This window comes from Dermacentor andersoni, chromosome 3 (genome assembly GCF_023375885.2).
Source record: "Dermacentor andersoni chromosome 3, qqDerAnde1_hic_scaffold, whole genome shotgun sequence".
In the NCBI taxonomy this organism is placed as follows: domain Eukaryota; kingdom Metazoa; phylum Arthropoda; class Arachnida; order Ixodida; family Ixodidae; genus Dermacentor; species Dermacentor andersoni.
In genome coordinates, this window is record NC_092816.1 from 95437906 (window position 1) to 95456030 (window position 18125).

The 18125-nt window shown below is 46.3% G+C and overlaps 1 protein-coding gene across 1 annotated transcript in view; it reads right to left on the reverse strand.

Annotated features, from left to right (window-relative positions):
* LOC126541972 (SEC14-like protein 2) overlaps positions 1-18125 on the reverse strand; it is a 72240-nt gene that overhangs the window by 10293 nt on the left and 43822 nt on the right. The window contains exons 7-8 of the mRNA XM_050188945.3: positions 15060-15138; positions 5274-5354 (exon numbers count right to left, since the gene is read on the reverse strand). Coding sequence (XP_050044902.1) covers positions 5274-5354; positions 15060-15138 — 160 coding nt within the window. The remainder of the gene's footprint in view (positions 1-5273; positions 5355-15059; positions 15139-18125) is intronic.

An 18125-nucleotide genomic window follows, 5' to 3' on the forward strand; every position in this document is an offset into this window, starting at 1 on the left:
CGCTAGGAAGATGCATCGCATTAATGCGCCAGGCGAGGGTAGATCTACGGGCGCGAATCGACTCACATATGTGTCGCTACGTTTTTGCGAGAGGTAATACGCTACATGTAAACGGAATAGCATCGCCTTTCCCAAATGCGCTTCGAAATGTAGCGCGCTACCGTCGCATTCACGTAAACGCGGCTATAGCCTGCACTTGACGACGACGAAGTGCCTCTTTGGTAGAATGCGTCTTTCCCTGTGCCTTGCATTTTCGTCAAGTTTTCCACGTTTTCGGTGACGCTGCTCCCAGCTGCCTCGCGGCGACGGACGCGGAGCCTTCCACAGGCCCACCCAGCCTGACGTCTGCTATGGCAAGCTCCCCGGGGAATCAACGCACCTGGTCCAGCACTAGCGAGGTGATCAGTGAGGCTCCCCGCCTTGTGGCTATTGACGCGGAGTCAACTGCGGTGCCGCCAGGCCAGAAGTCAATCATGGTGAGCTCGTCGAGGAAACTAGGTACTTAGTCCAGCACCAGCGAGGACACCGAACTGTACTCGGTCACAGGCGACGATTCGTCAGATGACAGCTTTGAGTCTGATGAGCAGGAAGGCCAAAAGAAGGACACTGAAGGTGTCTTCACCAGCGAGGATATTAACTATGAAGGCAAACAGTAAACGTTGGTCGCACACCATCCTCTTCATACCTGGGAACTATTCCATTAGCCTTCGAACTCTTTAACAGGCAAGCCCTTTCCGTGTTTCTCGAGGGGATCGCGCCGAATGAAGTAAGGGATGTCCGATTAAACACTCTAAAGAATATCCTCCCTGTGGACGTGACAAATGGAAGCGCGTTGGACAGGCTTCGAGAAGTAACAGATTTGGACGGCATCAAAGTGCGAGCGATTGTACCATTGGACGGAGCCGGCATGGTGGGCGTCATCTGTGGCACTGATTCGGCCATAGCGAACTCGGATTTGCTAATTCTTATCGAGCCAGCGGCCGAAGAAGTTATCATGCATGTACTTCGCCTTGGTAGCACCCGGTGCGTAAAGTTGATATTCATGGGCGATTGCATCCCTTCGCATGTCAAGGTTGGACACTTCCAGCATGCGGTTCGGCCATTTGTCCCCAAGCCACTTCAGTGCCGTAACTGCATGAAGATTGGCAATGTCAAAGGCGTCTGTGCAAAGAGCACGGTTGGTCCACGCTGCGCTGAGTCGCACACTGCGGACGCTTGCCGCGCAAGAAATCTAAAGCGCGGCAACTGTGATGGCTCCCATGATGCCTCATCCAAAAAATGCCCGCAGATTAAGATAGAAATTGTCATTCTCAAACAGATGGTTAGAGACCGGCTCATCCTACAGATAATCTTCTGAAACAGTACTACGTCGGCGAAATCGTCGACGCAAGCGTACAGGACGGGTTAATACGCAAACTCGACCCAACTCATCACCTTCGAGCGCAAGTACGCCTGCAAACACGAAGAGGAACGATAAGCCGCGGGTGACTGGCCTGCTTTTCCGCGCATACAACCTGCCAAGAACCCTCCCCCGCCTGATGTCTACTTCTACGCATACTTTGGTTGATGAAATATCAAGGGTTGACTGACAGGCCATACCGATGAAGCTATCCCTAGTGAATGTAACCGAAGAGTTACTGACAAGTATCGCAACTCCAACCGCTCGAAGTGGCCTGAGGGTGCTGGACGTACTGAGCCCAGTCCTCGCAGCCCTCGGGTAGAACCATGGCTAACACTCATCGATCGTTCCGCAAAGAGGTCAGAGAAGCGTAGATTATCCAGTGGAATGCCAGAGATCTTAGATGTTGGATGCTTGATTTTTGTCTTTATGTATTCTCAAACCACTTGGCAATCATCGTAATCTGAACCGAAATTACTAAACCCAATCTGGCTATCCGGCTACGAATCAATCATGTCCTCAACCTACAGCGAAAGCAGCAAGGTCGTGTTTATTCGTTGGGAGATTACCTACGTCGTTCAACATGTGCCGCCTCATGATAAAAAACAGTATGTTTGCCTGACTGTTAAGAAGAAAAAGCTAACCTTTACACTAGTGGGTGTCTACTTATCTCCACCAACCCGGTTTGATAGCAAGAGACAAGAAGACATCTTGACAGCAACCCCTGGTCCATGGATTATCACAGGAGATCTTAACGCCCACCACTCTATTTGGGGAAGCTCGACAATTAACGCAACGGGCTAGCGGCTGGCTTCATTTGTATCTGATCATGGATTGTCCCTGCTTGATGATGGGAGCCCTACCTTTCTGCGAGGCTCATCGTACAGCTGCTGCTTAGACTTGGCGTTCGTGTCACGTCGCTTCGCTACTCGTGTGAAGTGGTTTTTAGACATTGAGATGCATGGGAGTGATCATATGCCCACTTACCTTAAGATCAAAGGGTTGGGCAGCTGTCATTCGCCAAACACAATCCGGCGAATTGATTGGTCTACATTCAAAAGCAGCATGGAAGAAGCTTGTCGCAAAGGCCCCCCTTCTGGCCTTCAGCAAGCTTTCACGGAAGCAACGCAGAATACGATGTGCACGCTGACATATAGACCGATGTTCTCAGAATCTGAATCTAACGTGGAGTTGGAGCGACTCTGTGTGATTCCCCGGCGTGCGGAGCGTAGATACCGACGCACGAAGTCAATCCATGATCTAAGAAAAGCCAGACCCACGCAAAAGATCCAGCGCCGAATGGACAAAGTGGAGTCTGAACGGTGCGCAATATTTTGTGAATTCCTAGACCCCTGAAAACTTCTCTCTCACATATAGAAAACCGTGCGAGGCCTAAGCGTACTTCCTGAACAACGCGTGCCATTCAAAGCCCTGGCGCTTTTTCAATGCCGAGAGGTCATCGACGTAGCGGAAGATTTCTGCAGGAAGATTGCAGGTCCATCAATGTACACAGGCCCCCTTGGTGCGGATAGCATCAAGCCGCATTCACGGGATTCACACATGGACCTGCCTTTCACCACCGAGGAGCTTGATGCGGTTCTTGCATTGCGTAATCGGTCTTCGTCGCCTGAACCAGATGGCATATTGTACCGCACCTTGTGCCATCTGGGTGAGCGGGCACGAAATTCGTTGCTGGATAAATGCAATGGATTCCAGCGGGATGGAAACGTTCCTCAAGAATGGAAGACAAGCCGTCTGGTACCACTCAAACCTGGCAAGTCACCACTAGAGCTCACATCATACCGGCCCATCGCGCTGGCTAGTTGCGTAGGTCACTGGATCGAACGCATGATCCTTGCCAGATTGGAGTGGTACCTGGAAGGCTGCAAAGTTTATCCATACGCTATGGCCGCTTTTTGACATCTCCGCTGCTTCATTGATAATGCCATCAATCTGGTCCCTTACGTCCAACAACAAAAGACATGTAAACGGTTATCCGTCGCCATGTTTCTTGACGTAAAAGGAGCTTATGACAATGTTGCTCATAGCACTATACTTGATGCTCTTGAATCGGTTGGTCTTGGTGGCCGAGTGTACCGGTGGACCCGCAACTACTTGCACATGAGGTCTTTTTATGTGCAGACTGATGACGGTCCGGCATCTCAACCCTACATACACCACGGTGTTCCACAAGGTGGCGTCTTGAGCCCCGCACTATTCAATCTTGTCCTTGTAGGTCTCGTGGAACGCATACCAAGTGTTGCACGCCGATATCAATGTACGCCGATGACATATGCGTGTAGACATCAGGTGTAACCCATCCTCAGGCGCGCGCGAGGCGTCAAAAAGCCGCGACTTCAAAATCGGCGTATCTTGGTGAACAAGGTCTCCAGATTTCACCTAAGAAATTTACGCTGGTCGCGTTTACGTGGAAGCCAATGGCGTCCCACACCATATTTATCAATGGGGAAAATCTACGTTACGCCAGGACGCACAGATTCTTAGGGGCGATCATTGATCGAGACTTCAGGTGGAGTCCCCAAGTGGTCCACCTGAAGAAACGCCTAACGGCCATTTCACACCTTTTCACATTTCTTGGAGGGAAAACGTGGGGTACGTCAGCACTCAGTACGTCAGAATTGTGTGCTGTCCGCTCTACGTCATGGGCCACAAGACCAACTTGTGCTAAAAGTAAGGCAGTTATATCACCAGCTAGCAGAGAAAGGTCATGAAATCCCTTTTCAGTGGCTGCCAGGCCACTGGGGCATCAAGGGCAACGAAAACGCCGTTGAAGCTGCTAGGAAAGCTCACGAAAATGCCGTGAAGGAATCCATCTCCCGATCAAGAACTGACGCAGCAGCAAAGCTTCGCAAACTAGCGCGTGATGCCACACGATCCATGTGGAACACGCCAGTTTTCCGACATACTCGACTGCACCGTCTGGACCCATCGCTCCGACTACGCATTCTATCTGGACTATCCAAAATCGAGACAACTGTTCTCTGCCGACTATGGCTAGGAGTGTCTTTCACAAATGCAGTTGCTTGCCGCATCGGAATGACTGACAGTGCTACCTGTGATAGTTGCGGCAGCGAGGAAACATTCGAACATATCCTCTGTTTAGTAACCTCTGCTGGTGGGCTAGTTGGTACATGGTTTTTAGATATGGTTTTAGGCGAAAAAAAAAGAGACGGGCAACAGAATAAGAGACACGGACAGGCGCGAAGTGCACCTGTCCGTGTCTTTTATTCTATTTTCCATGCCTTATTTCTTTGCGGCCAGAACCATTACTAAAATATCATCTGTCATTGCCCTCGGTACAGCTCCCAGAGGCAGTCGTTCATAACGGCTTTGGGACACCTCTATGACCGGCAGCTTTCTGAGCAGACAATCTTGGAGTACCGTCTCATGCTACCATACGGCGGTGAAGGCGCAACTGAGGTTTCCGCGGGTAAAGCGGCCTGCTTGAACGACGGTGATACTCCTGCGTTCCTTTGTGTGTGTGTGCTTCTCATTTTTTACTTTGCCCTCTCCCACTCTTCATCTGTGTGCACTATTTAAGATCTTTTTGTCTCCCCTTCCCCCTTCCCCAGTGCAGGGTAGCAAACTGGATATCTATCTTCCGGCTAACTTCCCGGCCTTTCTCATCCCCTATCTCGCACGCTCTCTCTCTTCCGTACGAGACTAATGATGTATCTGGTGAAACAAAGCAGGCGCGTACGCTTCAAATATTCAAAGTCTGAACCATCAAGTCCGGCAAGGCATTCTTTGTTCTGTGCCGTTAGCATAAACGAGCCCTATCTTAGCCACCATTCACGGCAGGCGTATGGTTGCCCGGTACCCACGGTACCGTCTCATACCGTCGCAAGCGTACCGTTGATGGCGAACGCCTTGTGAAGCCTCTCTGGATAGTTGTCCTCGAAGATGCACATGAGATTTGTAAGGTAGTCAATCACTGAAAAAGAAAAAAAAAGAAAGAAAACGAGAAACGTGAGACCAGAAGCGGCACTGAACAAATGAAAGCGAAGTGCCAGGACTTTCTCCCGGGCTAGTGGCACAGAATGGCATACGGGAACCCTAAAGCGACGCTACTCGTAAGAACTTTAAAACAAGCAACAAAAGGGGAACTGATAAGCGTAACAGTTGCCACGTAACAGGAAGACGGCAGTGCACATTAGAAGCAAATATGGATTTCTGACACACTAGTTGAGATTAGAAGAAAGACGGAGATGGCCTAGCCATTTAGAGCATTCAACTGGTAATCGGCAGTTTTCTTTTTACATTACTGCAAAGGGTGCCAAAGGGAGGCAAAGGCGATCGAATGTGAGAAATTATGCTGTAGGATTATCATATTAGGAAATTTGCAGGCGTACCACGAAGTCGGCTGACGCATAGAAACGATAATTGGACATCGCCGGGTACTTCGATAAGTATCACACCCAGATACTGTTATGGACATGAACGGGTTGATTATGATGATGGAGATAACGTGAAGGCGCCCACATACCACACCCATTCACTTGTGCAGGGGGAAGATAGCAAGCGAGAATGTGAATTCTACAAGGGAACACAAACTGTCCGACGGTATCTGCCATAATGGTTCAACACGCTTAGGTGGGATATATCGGTTATTCAGACTGACAAAGTCAAGAAATTCGGTATATGCAAATGTCATCGCGCTGTTAGGTAACTCGGAAAATAACGTGTAAGAAATAATTGACCAGCTCAACAGGCGAAAACGTAACGGTAGACTTCACAAAAGAAAATGAAAGCCAATGCAATATTCAGGATATAGCTAAGAAGAAAGAGGTTGCATTTGACAGCCAGCTTTTGGAAGAAGCGAACTAGCATATGTGCTGTTTTAGTCGTGAGGTCCCAGCCCCACAACAGACAAATTCGCAGAATAACAAAAAATGGTTCGCGATGCATTTGGTAGGCACTAACTCGCGGACAGTTGCTTAAGACTATCTTTGAACATCCTTGAATGGAAATGTATACATTTTTCGCAGTGAATTGAGAGATTGTTCAATCCTTACGCTGAAACTGACAATAATTTCTGTACATGGTGACGTTGAATCATTAGATATATTGCACAACATAATTAACATGTCCTATCATACTTCAAACACAGCTTGCATATCTTTCACCAAGCATTCTTGCACACGTAACTTCCACGAGCTTAATGTTAACCCTTTCCGTGCCCGTACAAATACTTTCAAGTACAGCTGCTTTCCCCGCACTATAGAAGTATAAGATTCCACACCTGACTGCCTTCTTTCACTCACGATAGGCGAATTAGAAATTGCTCTCTATGAAAGCCAGTATGTGTAACTGCTTAAATTAGGTTTTGTTTAGGATTATGTGTGCGCATTTCATTGTTTCGTTGCTCTTAGGATCGAAGAAAACGATTTTTTACTTCTTTGATTGTCGTACGAACAGAGTCGCAAATGTTGTAAGGGTCATTGTTGATTTCACTTTATTTTTTCTTCAACACAGTTTTAACCTACTCCTGCAATAGCCTTCCTACGGGGCTGCAGCATGTGCAAATAAAATAAAATAAATAAATTGGCTGCCAGGAAAAAAGAAACAATCCCAAAGAAAGCATTGACAGGACGGGCGCAATGTGTCTTTAAGTGGTTGTGTTTCTTTTTATCCCGCAAACAATTGTGCTAACAAATATTCACCAACTAGCAGCCAAGATATTCTTGTGGGTTGTATATTGTGGTCGGCCATTTGATTGTGCTTATGTTGACAACAAGAGAGTTGAGAATCAAATAACAGGTCACAAAATGTAATTTAATAATAGCATGGCCTTACTTTTCGAAAGTTTAAAGCTGTCGAATCTGAGAACACATCGTCTGTCCTCACCGTCTCATTCGACGTTGAACTTGTTACATTCCTTTAAACAATTGATTACATGGTCTTAAGGAGCCGCTTAAAGCCACTCTACTTATATTGAGGACGACGCAACGAGCTATGGAAAGAAGAATGATGGGTGTAACGTTAAGGGATTAGAAAAGAGCAGATTGGGTGAGAGAACAAACGCGAGTTAATGACATCTTAGCTGAAATCAAGAAAAAGAAATGGGCATGGGCAGGACCTGTAATGAGGGGAGAAGATAACCGATAGTCATTAAGGGTTACGGACTGGATTCCAAGGGAAGGGAAGCATAGCAGGGGGCGGCAGAAAATTAGGTGGGCGGATGAGATTAAGAAGTTTGCAGGGGCGACATGGGCACAATTAGTACATGACCGGGGTTGTTGGAGAAGCATGGGAGAGGCCTTTGCCCTGCAGTGGGCGTAACCAGGCTGATGATGATGATGATGAAGGAGCCACTGTTATGATTCAATGCCATGAATGTCTAGCTCACTGAGCAAGTTCCATAGTTCGGTGCCAAAACCAGCGCAGGAACACTAAGTTTTGGTGCTCGTCGATGCCATCGCAACAGGGTCAGTCACCGGCTAAGTGTAGCCTTGGAATGTTGACACCAATGAACTGTTAAGCTAAATCGAGAGAGAAAACCAAACGATACGCGATTTGAGCACGCACTTCCGTGAAAACATGGCGGTTGGCGACTTGGCCTAAAGACATTGTACGTTGTGTATGCATACAATGTCTGCTGTACGCATACACAGCCTACAATGTATACTGTGTTGAGAATCGAGCCTTTGGACACGACCTGATGAAATCAACTGCGTTTTTCGCATGTCTTACGTCCGGTAAGTGTTCAGCACTTTCTGTACACGGTATCACACCACAGCGCACCTCGAACCGGTCCACAGAAGCTTTCAGAACACGGACGCCAAAAAAAAAAAAAAAAAAAAGAGTCACGATTCCGGCCCTACGAAAGCGGATGTCCAGCGAAGCTGTTGAAAATCAACACTACAACTGTTGAGGTGAGTGTCCAGGGATTTATTGCTTTATAGTAATGGTAGCAATGGTAATGTACACAGGCCTATGTAAAATCTACACACTCCCTCCCCTTATTCTCAGGTACTGGGCCTCGGGAAACAGGAAACCTTCTTAAATTACGTTTCTTAAGCTATCTAACGCACATGTTCTACAACGCCATCTGTTGTTCAAACTCTAGACTCCAATTTTTTTGTATAACACCACCTTAGTAAGAATAACTGCTACTATTCAGCACCTACACAGCTTGGCAACGAGATTCCTATAGCGAAAGGCTGCAGATTAATTTTGAGATCTAGTGCACGGACGCCTCGATATTGACATCGTCGAAGTGTGTCTGACCACCACGGTCGGCGAAAGAACCCGCGACCTCGTGTTCCGCAGCTCGACCGCACGGCCTTGGCGATTGTGAATGACATAATCCCCGAAGGCGAGACGAGACGAGACTCGCGCGATTTCAAACGTCCAGTTTTGTAACTGCACGAAAGATGAGGCGTTTGTCATCCCCCAAAATAAAAAAAAAAAGAAGAAAAAGAAAAGACGCGTTTGTCCGTAGCGGCGTTTTCCTGCTTTGCTGCTAGTCCTCGCTATTCCAGCGTGACTTCGATAAAAAAAAAATACGAGAAAAGAAAGATATAGCAAGGAAAGGAGAACGAATAGAGAGGGAATCGAAATACGGGCGCAATCAAACTACGGCCGAGCAGCTTACAGGTGCCTTTCTCAATCGCAGGTTGAGTAGCTGGAATTCCCTGCGCACCGCGCCTCGACTGCATACGCAGTCAACGGCGGCGAAATGGTTCTCCGCTCCGTGCTGAGCATAATCGAGTCGGTGGTTTAAATTTTTTCCGGCACGCGTCATTTCTCACGTCAGCGCGCTTGTACCGCCTCGGTACGCACCTAACTAACCCAACTACGCGCAACGCTTCAGCCTATACTCGCTTCCTGCATTACACGACGCGATGAGATTGGGCTAGCTTATTGCTGAAGACCGGCACCTAGTTGTCGCACCAGGCGTGTGAACTAAGCGCGTTTATTGAGAAGGGCAAATTGTCATCCACTGGAGTGAAGCACGAAGCTGCTTAAGGTACCTTCGTCTAACTTGCGGGCTTGGACTCATTTGCCACAAGCGTATTTAACTATTAAATATTTTCTATCGAGTTCGAATATTTTGATAATTCTTTGCATATTGACATCTATTATCGATTGTTTGTTTCAGATATTCTGTATATGTAAAGGACAACAAAGACGCGGGTAAAAGCTGCACGTAATACCTTCTGCCAGTGGAAGGTATTTAATTTTTTTGCTTAGTAGATAGGCGTATAGGAGAATGACGGATAAAAGTGTTTTTGGCAATAGATTAGAATAACAGTTATTCTGATGTAGTAAACTTGCGATTATTAATATTATGTCTATCATATGTTTATCCAGCCTTAAGTTATTACTTAAAGAATTCTCCATTTCGTATTAGCCCTCCCGGTATATCGCAAATAGGGATTGACAGTACGTACAAATAAACGTAAATTCCGCTGCAGTTTTTACGGTCACGGTAGCAAAAGTTCATTTTAATGTTCTGTCACTCGAAGTACATTTAAATATGCTGCCACTCAATGTTCTGTCGTTCGAAGAACGCGTAAAGGTTGGCTGGTTATATTTGAAAACGGCTCTTATTCTCACAAAGCCCTAGAACACCTGAGACCACATTACTCTCACAAGCGCAGCCTGTTCTACGATGAGAACGAGAAAAAGAAAAAAAAAGGGAAACAGCCCCTTCAGGCAGTATAAAACAAAGCTGCCCTTGCTTAGATCGGTGCGAGCTGTATACAGAGAAATACGCTAACTTGTCCGTGCAGGTCGTCAGACCAATCGCTGCCTTTATGCAAGACGGAAGTATTAATACGAGTGGCATACCCCATCAATAGGCAACTCGCGGGTACTCGAAAGCATGAAATACCAACTTCTTCAGCGGAAAGTGAATAAAATCACAGAAGTTATTCGATGGGTATTCCGAAATTAGAATATTAGCCGAGCCTTTGCAAGGCGCAAGTAAGGCCTTTTCCTTTCTTCTTCAACGTTGCAGTGCATTTTATCTCTAGCTGACCACACTGCCACCTCTTCGTTACGTCCACGCAAGGGCGCAAAGTCATGGATACATTTTACGTTGCTGAAATTTCAACATATCAGAGAAAGTTATCCTTGATATCACAGTGATATCATTCTTTTCCAGTGTACTCTTGAATCCCACCATGATTGCCCTGTCGTTGAGGACAAATGGACAATCGTGAAATGCATCCCCAGATTTGTGCAGACAGGCTTATAAACGTGTAATGTAACGGTCCTCACAGGGCCCTTGACTACTCCTACTAGTAATAATAATAATAATAATAATAATAATAATAATAATAATAATAATAATAATAATAATAATAATAATAATAATAATAATAATAATAATTGATAACAGTGAATAAAACGCATGGTGTGAAATGGCTTGGGTTCTGCCAGACTGGTGTAAACGCACGTTGTTTTGTTTGCTGGTTTGTTATTTGCTTCTGGTTTGCGCAAAGGTATGCCTTTAACGCATTGTTACGTTGCGGTGGCGGTTAAGAAGCAAGCACTATAGAGCATATTGACGAGTAACCTTTTATTGGTCGAGATTGTGCCCAGAGAGAAAGAGAGGAGCAACACTAAATCGCACAGATTGCGGCGAGCACAATCGTTAGTCCTATATTTACACTTGTTTTACGGTTCGCTCACGCACTCTTATCAGAGGAAACCCGTTCGCAATATAGCATAGGCGACAACTTAGAAGAAACTTCGCATACAGTAGGCACGCCTTGCACCGTATGACAACAATAATCCAGCGAAAAACGGTGAACGACAAAAAGAAGAAACAATGAGCGCGTTACAAATCAAAGAAAATTAGTTACCCCACGGTGAAGCTAACCGCCGATCTGACAGCCACCCTACCTGTCGCCTTTACTGGGAGGACCCAGGTTGCAGATTAGACGCGTTTTTTTCTTTCTCTTTCTGATAATGTGCCATTGGCATTAGTATAGCTTATTTATCTTTCATTAGCTTACGTATGTTGTACTATAGTGCAGAGAGACATTTCATTTGTTTTATTCGTTTTTGCTACAAACTACTTTTTCTATTCCATCATAGCAATCGCCCACATCGATGAGCAGCTGACCACTGAAGTGCCCGGAGCTGGAACATGCGATCTGCAAGCATTGCCAACCTTTGGAACGAAGCCAGACTGACACAAGAGACGCCGATAGTGGGTGCTCAAGGACGACGGCTATGTGAGGAGGCGTGCAGGAGCAGTTGAGGATAAAGTTATTAATGACCGGCATTCCGACGGTCATTACATCGAGTACGTACTTCTGCTTCATGTGAAGAGGACTAGTGCAAGAATTACCAGTTACCTGCTGTCGTTTGTAGACATTTTGAGAAACGAGCTCCGAGCCGCACCTTGACCCCCCCATCTGCTCTTCGATGCCAGCATTCGTCAGAGGAACATTCGCTATACGAAAGGCAGAGAGGTCGGCTTCAGCTAGTGTGTTCTACTCCGCTATGTTGCAGAGCGAAATGAAGAAAGGGGACGAAAGAAAAAAATGATGAACGATGGTTCATCATCATCAGCAGCAGCCTATTTTATGTCCACTGCAGGACGAAGGCCTCTCCCTGCGATCTCCAATTACTCCTGCCCTGCGCCAACCGATTCCAGCTAGCGCCTGCGAATTTCTTAATTTCATCACACCACCTATAGTCTTCTGCCGTCCTCGACTGCGCTTCTCTTCTCTTGGTAGCCATTCTGTAACCCTAATGATCCACCGGTTATCTAACTTACGCATTACATGACCTGCTCAGCTCCATTTTTTTTAAATCTTAATGTCAATTTGAATATCGGCTATCCCCGTTTGCTCTCTGATCCCCACCGCTTTCTTCCTGTCTCTTAACGTTATGCCCAACATTCTTCGTTCTATCGCTCTTTGCGTGGCCCTTGACTTGTTTTCGAGTTTTTTTTGTCAGTCTCCAAGTTCCTGCCCCATATGTGAGCACCGGTAGAATGCGTAGATTGTACACCTTTCTTTTTAATGATAATGGTAAGCTTCCAGTGAAGATCTGACAATAACTGCCGAATACGCCCAACCCATTTTTATTCTTCTGTAAATTTCCTTCTCATGATCAGCGTCCCCTGTGAGCAATTGTCCTAGGCAAACGTACTCCTTCGCATAATCTAGAGGCTGACTGGCGATATTGTTACCTTGCCAGGCTATTGATCGTAATCTTTGTTTTCTGCATATTAATCTTCAACCCCACTCTTACACTCTCTCTGTTAAGGTCCTCAATCATTTGTTGAAACTCGTCCCCAGTGATGCTGAACAGGACAATGTAATCTAAGGTGGCCGATATATTCGCCGTTGATCCTTACGCCTAAGCCTTCCCAGTTTAATAGCTTGAATACATCTTCCAAGCATGCAGTGAATACCATTTGAGAGATGGCGTCTCCTTGTCTGACCCCGTTCCTTATAGATACCTTCCTACTTTTCTTGTGGAGAATTAGGGTAGCTGTGGAATCTTTGTAGATACTTTCCAAGATATTTACGTAAGCGTCCTGTACTCCTTGCTTACGTAATGCCTCTATGATTGCTGGTATTTCGACTGAACCGAATGCCTTTTCGTAATCCACGAAAGCCGTATAGAGAGGCTGATTGTACTCTGCGGATTTCTCAATCACGTGATTGATGACATGGATGCGATTCATTGTAAAGTATCCCTTCTGGAAAGCTGCCTGTTCCCTTGGTTGATTAAAATCCAGTGTTGCTCTTATTGTATTGCAGATCATCTTGGCGAATATTTTATATAATATTGGAAGCTAATGGGCCTATAATTTTTCAATTCTTTAATGTCTCCCTTTTTGAGCATTAGTATAACGTTGGCATTCTTCTAGTTCTCTGGGACCTTTGAAGCAATGGGCAGTTCGTATCAGGCCGCTAGTTTTTCAAGCATTATGTCTCCACCATCTTTGATTAAATCGACTGGTAGTCCATATTCTCCTGATGCTTTTCCCCGTTTCATGTCTTGCAAGGCCCTTCTAACTTCATCGCTAGATACAGAAGGAGCCTCTGTAACCTGTTTTTGACAGCTTTGAATGGCGGTATAGTGGCTTCTTTAGGTACTGTACAGGTCAGTATAGAATTCTTCCGTTGCTTTTACTATAGCTCAGAGATTGCTGGTGATATTACCCTGTCTATCTTTTAGTGCATACATCTTGGTTTGTCGGATGCCTAGTTTCCTTCTCACTGTTTTCAGGCTAAATTCATTGTTTACTACTTCCTTAGTCTTTTTCACGTTATAATTTCGAATGTCATTTATTTTCTCCTTGTTGATTAGTTTTGACAATTCGGGAATTCTATCTGATCTCTTGAGTTGGAGGCTTTCATTCTTTGTCGTTTCTTTATTAGGTGCTTTGTTACTTGGGAGAGCTTACCTACTGGTTACCTCGGTTCCTTACCTTCTACTTCAATTACGACATAAGAAAAAAGAAATACCGCATATGCAATAACTACGTAACAATGCGGTTTGCCTTAAGTTTCATGTTCGATACGGTGTTTCCAGACAGGTCCGTAACAATGTTCGTAGCTGGTTCTGCGGCCGGGCGGTCGCTACGATGGGGACAAAATGGTACCCTTTGATAATGCTTGCATTCCAACGCCTGTCAGCGTAGAAGCGAGCGTTTCCGATTGAGGCACATACTCATGACATTCGAACAACAACAACAACAACGACGACGACGACGACGACGACGACGACGACAACAAAAGAACGTGTTGCATAGTCGCAGGCTCTAGGAGGCATTCACGCAGTTCTGGTTGTCCGCACGGCAGACGCCATGTGCATAGCTCCGAGTGAAAGTGACTTACAGGCGAATTCGGTGAGCTGTGCTGTTTGGCTTCGTTTGTCTATAGCTGGGAGACAAACAGTCCTGTCGGGGCCTACTTCTAGCAAGAGCCCTTATCGACGGTCTGGTCAAGCCCGCTGAGCAACTGTGGAATCTCGTGCGATCGAAGTCAGCAAAAAACTTGCATTGATTCACGAACATGGGATGTTTATTTTTAGGTCTTCCGAATAAATAAATAGGCATATAAGACGCGAATGTAAATAATCACGCACTGCACCCTTCACTCACCGCTGGCATGGCACGATTCAGGAGCAGCATTTGTGAATTAGATGTCCAATATTTTGATCGGTCGATTGGGTGATTGATTGACTGGTTGATTGATTGGGTTTAACTTTCCGAAGCAACACACAAACTACGAGACGCTGTGGTGGAGGTCACTGGATTTATTTTAACCATCTGTAATTCTTCAGGGCGCACACAAGGCCTGGTAAACGGGCGTTTATGCATTCCACACCATTCGGAAGGCAACCACCCCAGTCAGGCAACGAACCGCGCCCTCGTGTTCACTGGGCAATTAACTTAATTATCCAGACTAGCAGCTGATACTAGCTAGTGCTAGATCAATAAACTGTACTATACCAGGAATGACGTCGCAGGCCAATCTTAAAGTATAAAGCCCGAAGTGAGCGCCTATCTCAAGTCTTACACCATCCAATGTGCAACAGTACTGTTATGGTAATTTGAACGATTGTTCTTTGAGCTGGCAATGCAGCACCTGTGAGTGAAGATTGCAGTGCTCACGTGACTACCGCGAATCGCCCAACCATCAGGGTGAATGTTGCTCACCTGCTTTCGAAGCCAGTGTGGAGAGGGCGAATCCGTCAAAGTCGAAAATGTACGTGATGGTCTCGATGGCTTTGCCCAGCTGCAAGTGTCCACACAGGACAGGCCGAAAATAAGGTTAGCATGACAAATAAGCAAACGCAGTGTGCTGAGCAGCTGTTAAACTTACCCAGTGTCACTAAACGGAGAATGAAATAGTCTATAATTTATAGATGCTACACCTGCGTTGCTGGTTAGTAATAATGTTTACGACCAAAAATGTCTAATGTAGAAAAAAAGCTTATGTAAAAAAATCCCAAACAGTAGAAGCTTTTGCGCGGTGCAGCTGATTGAGTGAATTAGCTAAGAAGGTCGCCGTCATTTGAAATGAAAAATTTCGATAACACTAGAAAACCAAATTCTGATAATGATTAGATTTTCAAAACGGCTCTTACGAAATGCAGTACCTAATGTAAAAGCAGCAAGTTTTAACATAGATTCCCATATATTAAAAATGATTCAGCCGACTATATCGTTAATTCCTCAAGCGCTCACAGACCACAGCCCGAGTTTAATATTTTAAACGATTTAATTGGTTAGCACCCTATACATGGCGGCTATGACGTATTTTCGGCTCTCGCTATCGCTTCTGGCACATGCAGCCAGCAAAAGCAATAGCCTTCGAGATTGGGTTCAGTTATTCGGAAGAGCCTGTCCCCGGGGCGTTCATATGGACCCCACTTATCTCGCACACATGGGCACAGACCTGAAAGCTCTTGGAATAATTTTCGAACAATAAACACGTATATGATAACAAGGCAAAAAAAGAACTCCTGGTAAGATAGCTCGGCATAAGTGTATAATTTGTAGATTTTCATCTTATACCAGGAAGGTATAACATCCGTTATTCAGACGTAGAAATAGCCTCGTGATGGCAAACATGTCTCAACATAACAAAAAAAGAAAATTCCGCACATCACTTGCAAGAGTAATGCGCAATCTTCTGTTGCATTTCAATGGAATATCTATGAAAGCAACAAAAAGTTGTCGGAAAGACACCATATTTTCTATGACGACATTGGGAGGATAGAGCGAAGGCCATTGTAAGTCGATGCGAATATCAACATCCGTAACAAATTGCAGCAGCTATGCAGTTATACCTAGCGTGACCACCGGCTAGTGATTTGGCCAACGACGTGGATTTCCCCTTTTGAACATTCTCTTTTCGTTTCCAAGGCGGTACTATTGTGTTTTGCGACATTAGCTTTCTTCAGGCAACGTCGAAGCAGAAAACAATAATTTTGGGGCCGCGAGATCTGAATTGCACACGTTAGAGGTCCTGCATTCACGCCCTGTGCCCGATATATCAACTATTGAACCCCTGTACAGTCAGCGTCAAAAGGTAAGTGAAAGAGCTGAATATTTATTGCAGCCTAGGTACGCTTCCTTGTGTTCAGGATTCCGGCCCGTGCTAGCATAATTCAAAAGAACAGTACTTAACGGTTTTGCCAGCTACGGTTACAAAGTGTTCGAAAATTCGATGTTTTTTCCTGATTCCGTGGTCCTGATTTCCTGATTCCGATAGTGCCTGAAACGGCGCTATCGTCTGTGTCTTATTAATAGCCCGGCATGCAAGACCTCGGCTAATACCAGGCGCAAATCTCGGTCCCAAGCGCTTAGTAAAATTGCACGGCCAATTAAGGGGCGGTGACTGATTACTAATGAAAGTCCCTTGATGAGAATGAAATATTTTCTGTGGTTATAGCGGAGCCTGCTATGTATACTAACATAGACCCCACAGTGTTCTCAGCACACGATGACCAAGCGAATTAACAGCGTGATGATGCGTGTTGCCACTCCGTTGGGCAGGCACCGAGCAGCGCCTTTTGTGCTGGTAGCACCGACGCGGCACGTCGGTGCATTCGTATAAATTTAAGTTCTCGTCCGTCTCGTAGCGGGTGTTGTTAATGATGTTCCTCTTGCGACCCGCGCAACCGGATATGATGTAGGATCAAAAAAATTCACCGACGTTTAAGATACGCCCTAATGTGAAATTCGAGCACAGATCTATAGGTGTTTTCATTTCGCGATATAATGGCTGGCCCGGACAACCTGTCTCGTGCGGCGCGTTCCAAATGGAGCGAAGTGCTGCGCGTCTGCCACGCTAATCGGGAGATCGCGAGAGGCAACGCGTGGATGACGCGAGGGTGGGTTTCACAGCAGCCGCCGCAGACAGACCTCCGCTCATGCAGCGCTTTGTTTCCATAGAGACGACGCGCATTTTCTCTGGTGCCACATCGTAGCCATCGTCTCCGCACAACCCGTCTTGCGCGGAACTACGCTTTTATTCTCACGCTTTCGTTTCACCAACGACGACAGTGGTCCTTCGTCGCGCTGAAGTCGTGCCACCAGTGTCAGCGGCGACAACACCCAAGGGAGCGTCACATCGAGCCTTACTCGTGGCCGCTGGCCATCGCTCCTTGCAGGAGCAGTGATCCCCGTCACACAAGCTGGTACCCCAGACCGACCTCAGCAGCGGACGCGGCGGACGAGCGTAACCCTCCCCACCGCATGGCACCCTGCTTGAGGTGTGGAGGGCTACTTAGATTTAGGTGCACGCTAAAGAACCCCAGGTGGCCCAAATTATTCCGGAGTCCCCCACTACTGCGTGCCTCATCACTAGATCGTGGTTTTGGCACGTAAAACCCCCTAATTTCTTTTTTTCGCGGCGCTCGTTGGCTCCGTTACGCCGACGCTGTCGGACAACGCGGACGCTCACCGAAGGAACGGGCGCCTAAGGGCTGCGCTCTGAAACATAGTTCACCCTTTTTGCGGATCGAGGCTAAGCTCGTTTAACATGTCTGGGCCGACTCACTGCCGTATATATGCTGTATTTTGGGAATGAAACGCGACAGTTGGAGCTTGTCACCGCCGGTATATGAAGCGCCATCCGTGGACGCGCACAGAAGCAGTGTATTGTATTATGAGTGGTGTACTGCGAGGGCTTGCCCGTTTTTTAGAGCGGGATTACTGGTTGTGGTTGCACGCGAGTGGGTAGACGGTTCACAACAGACCAGATTGTAGCGACTG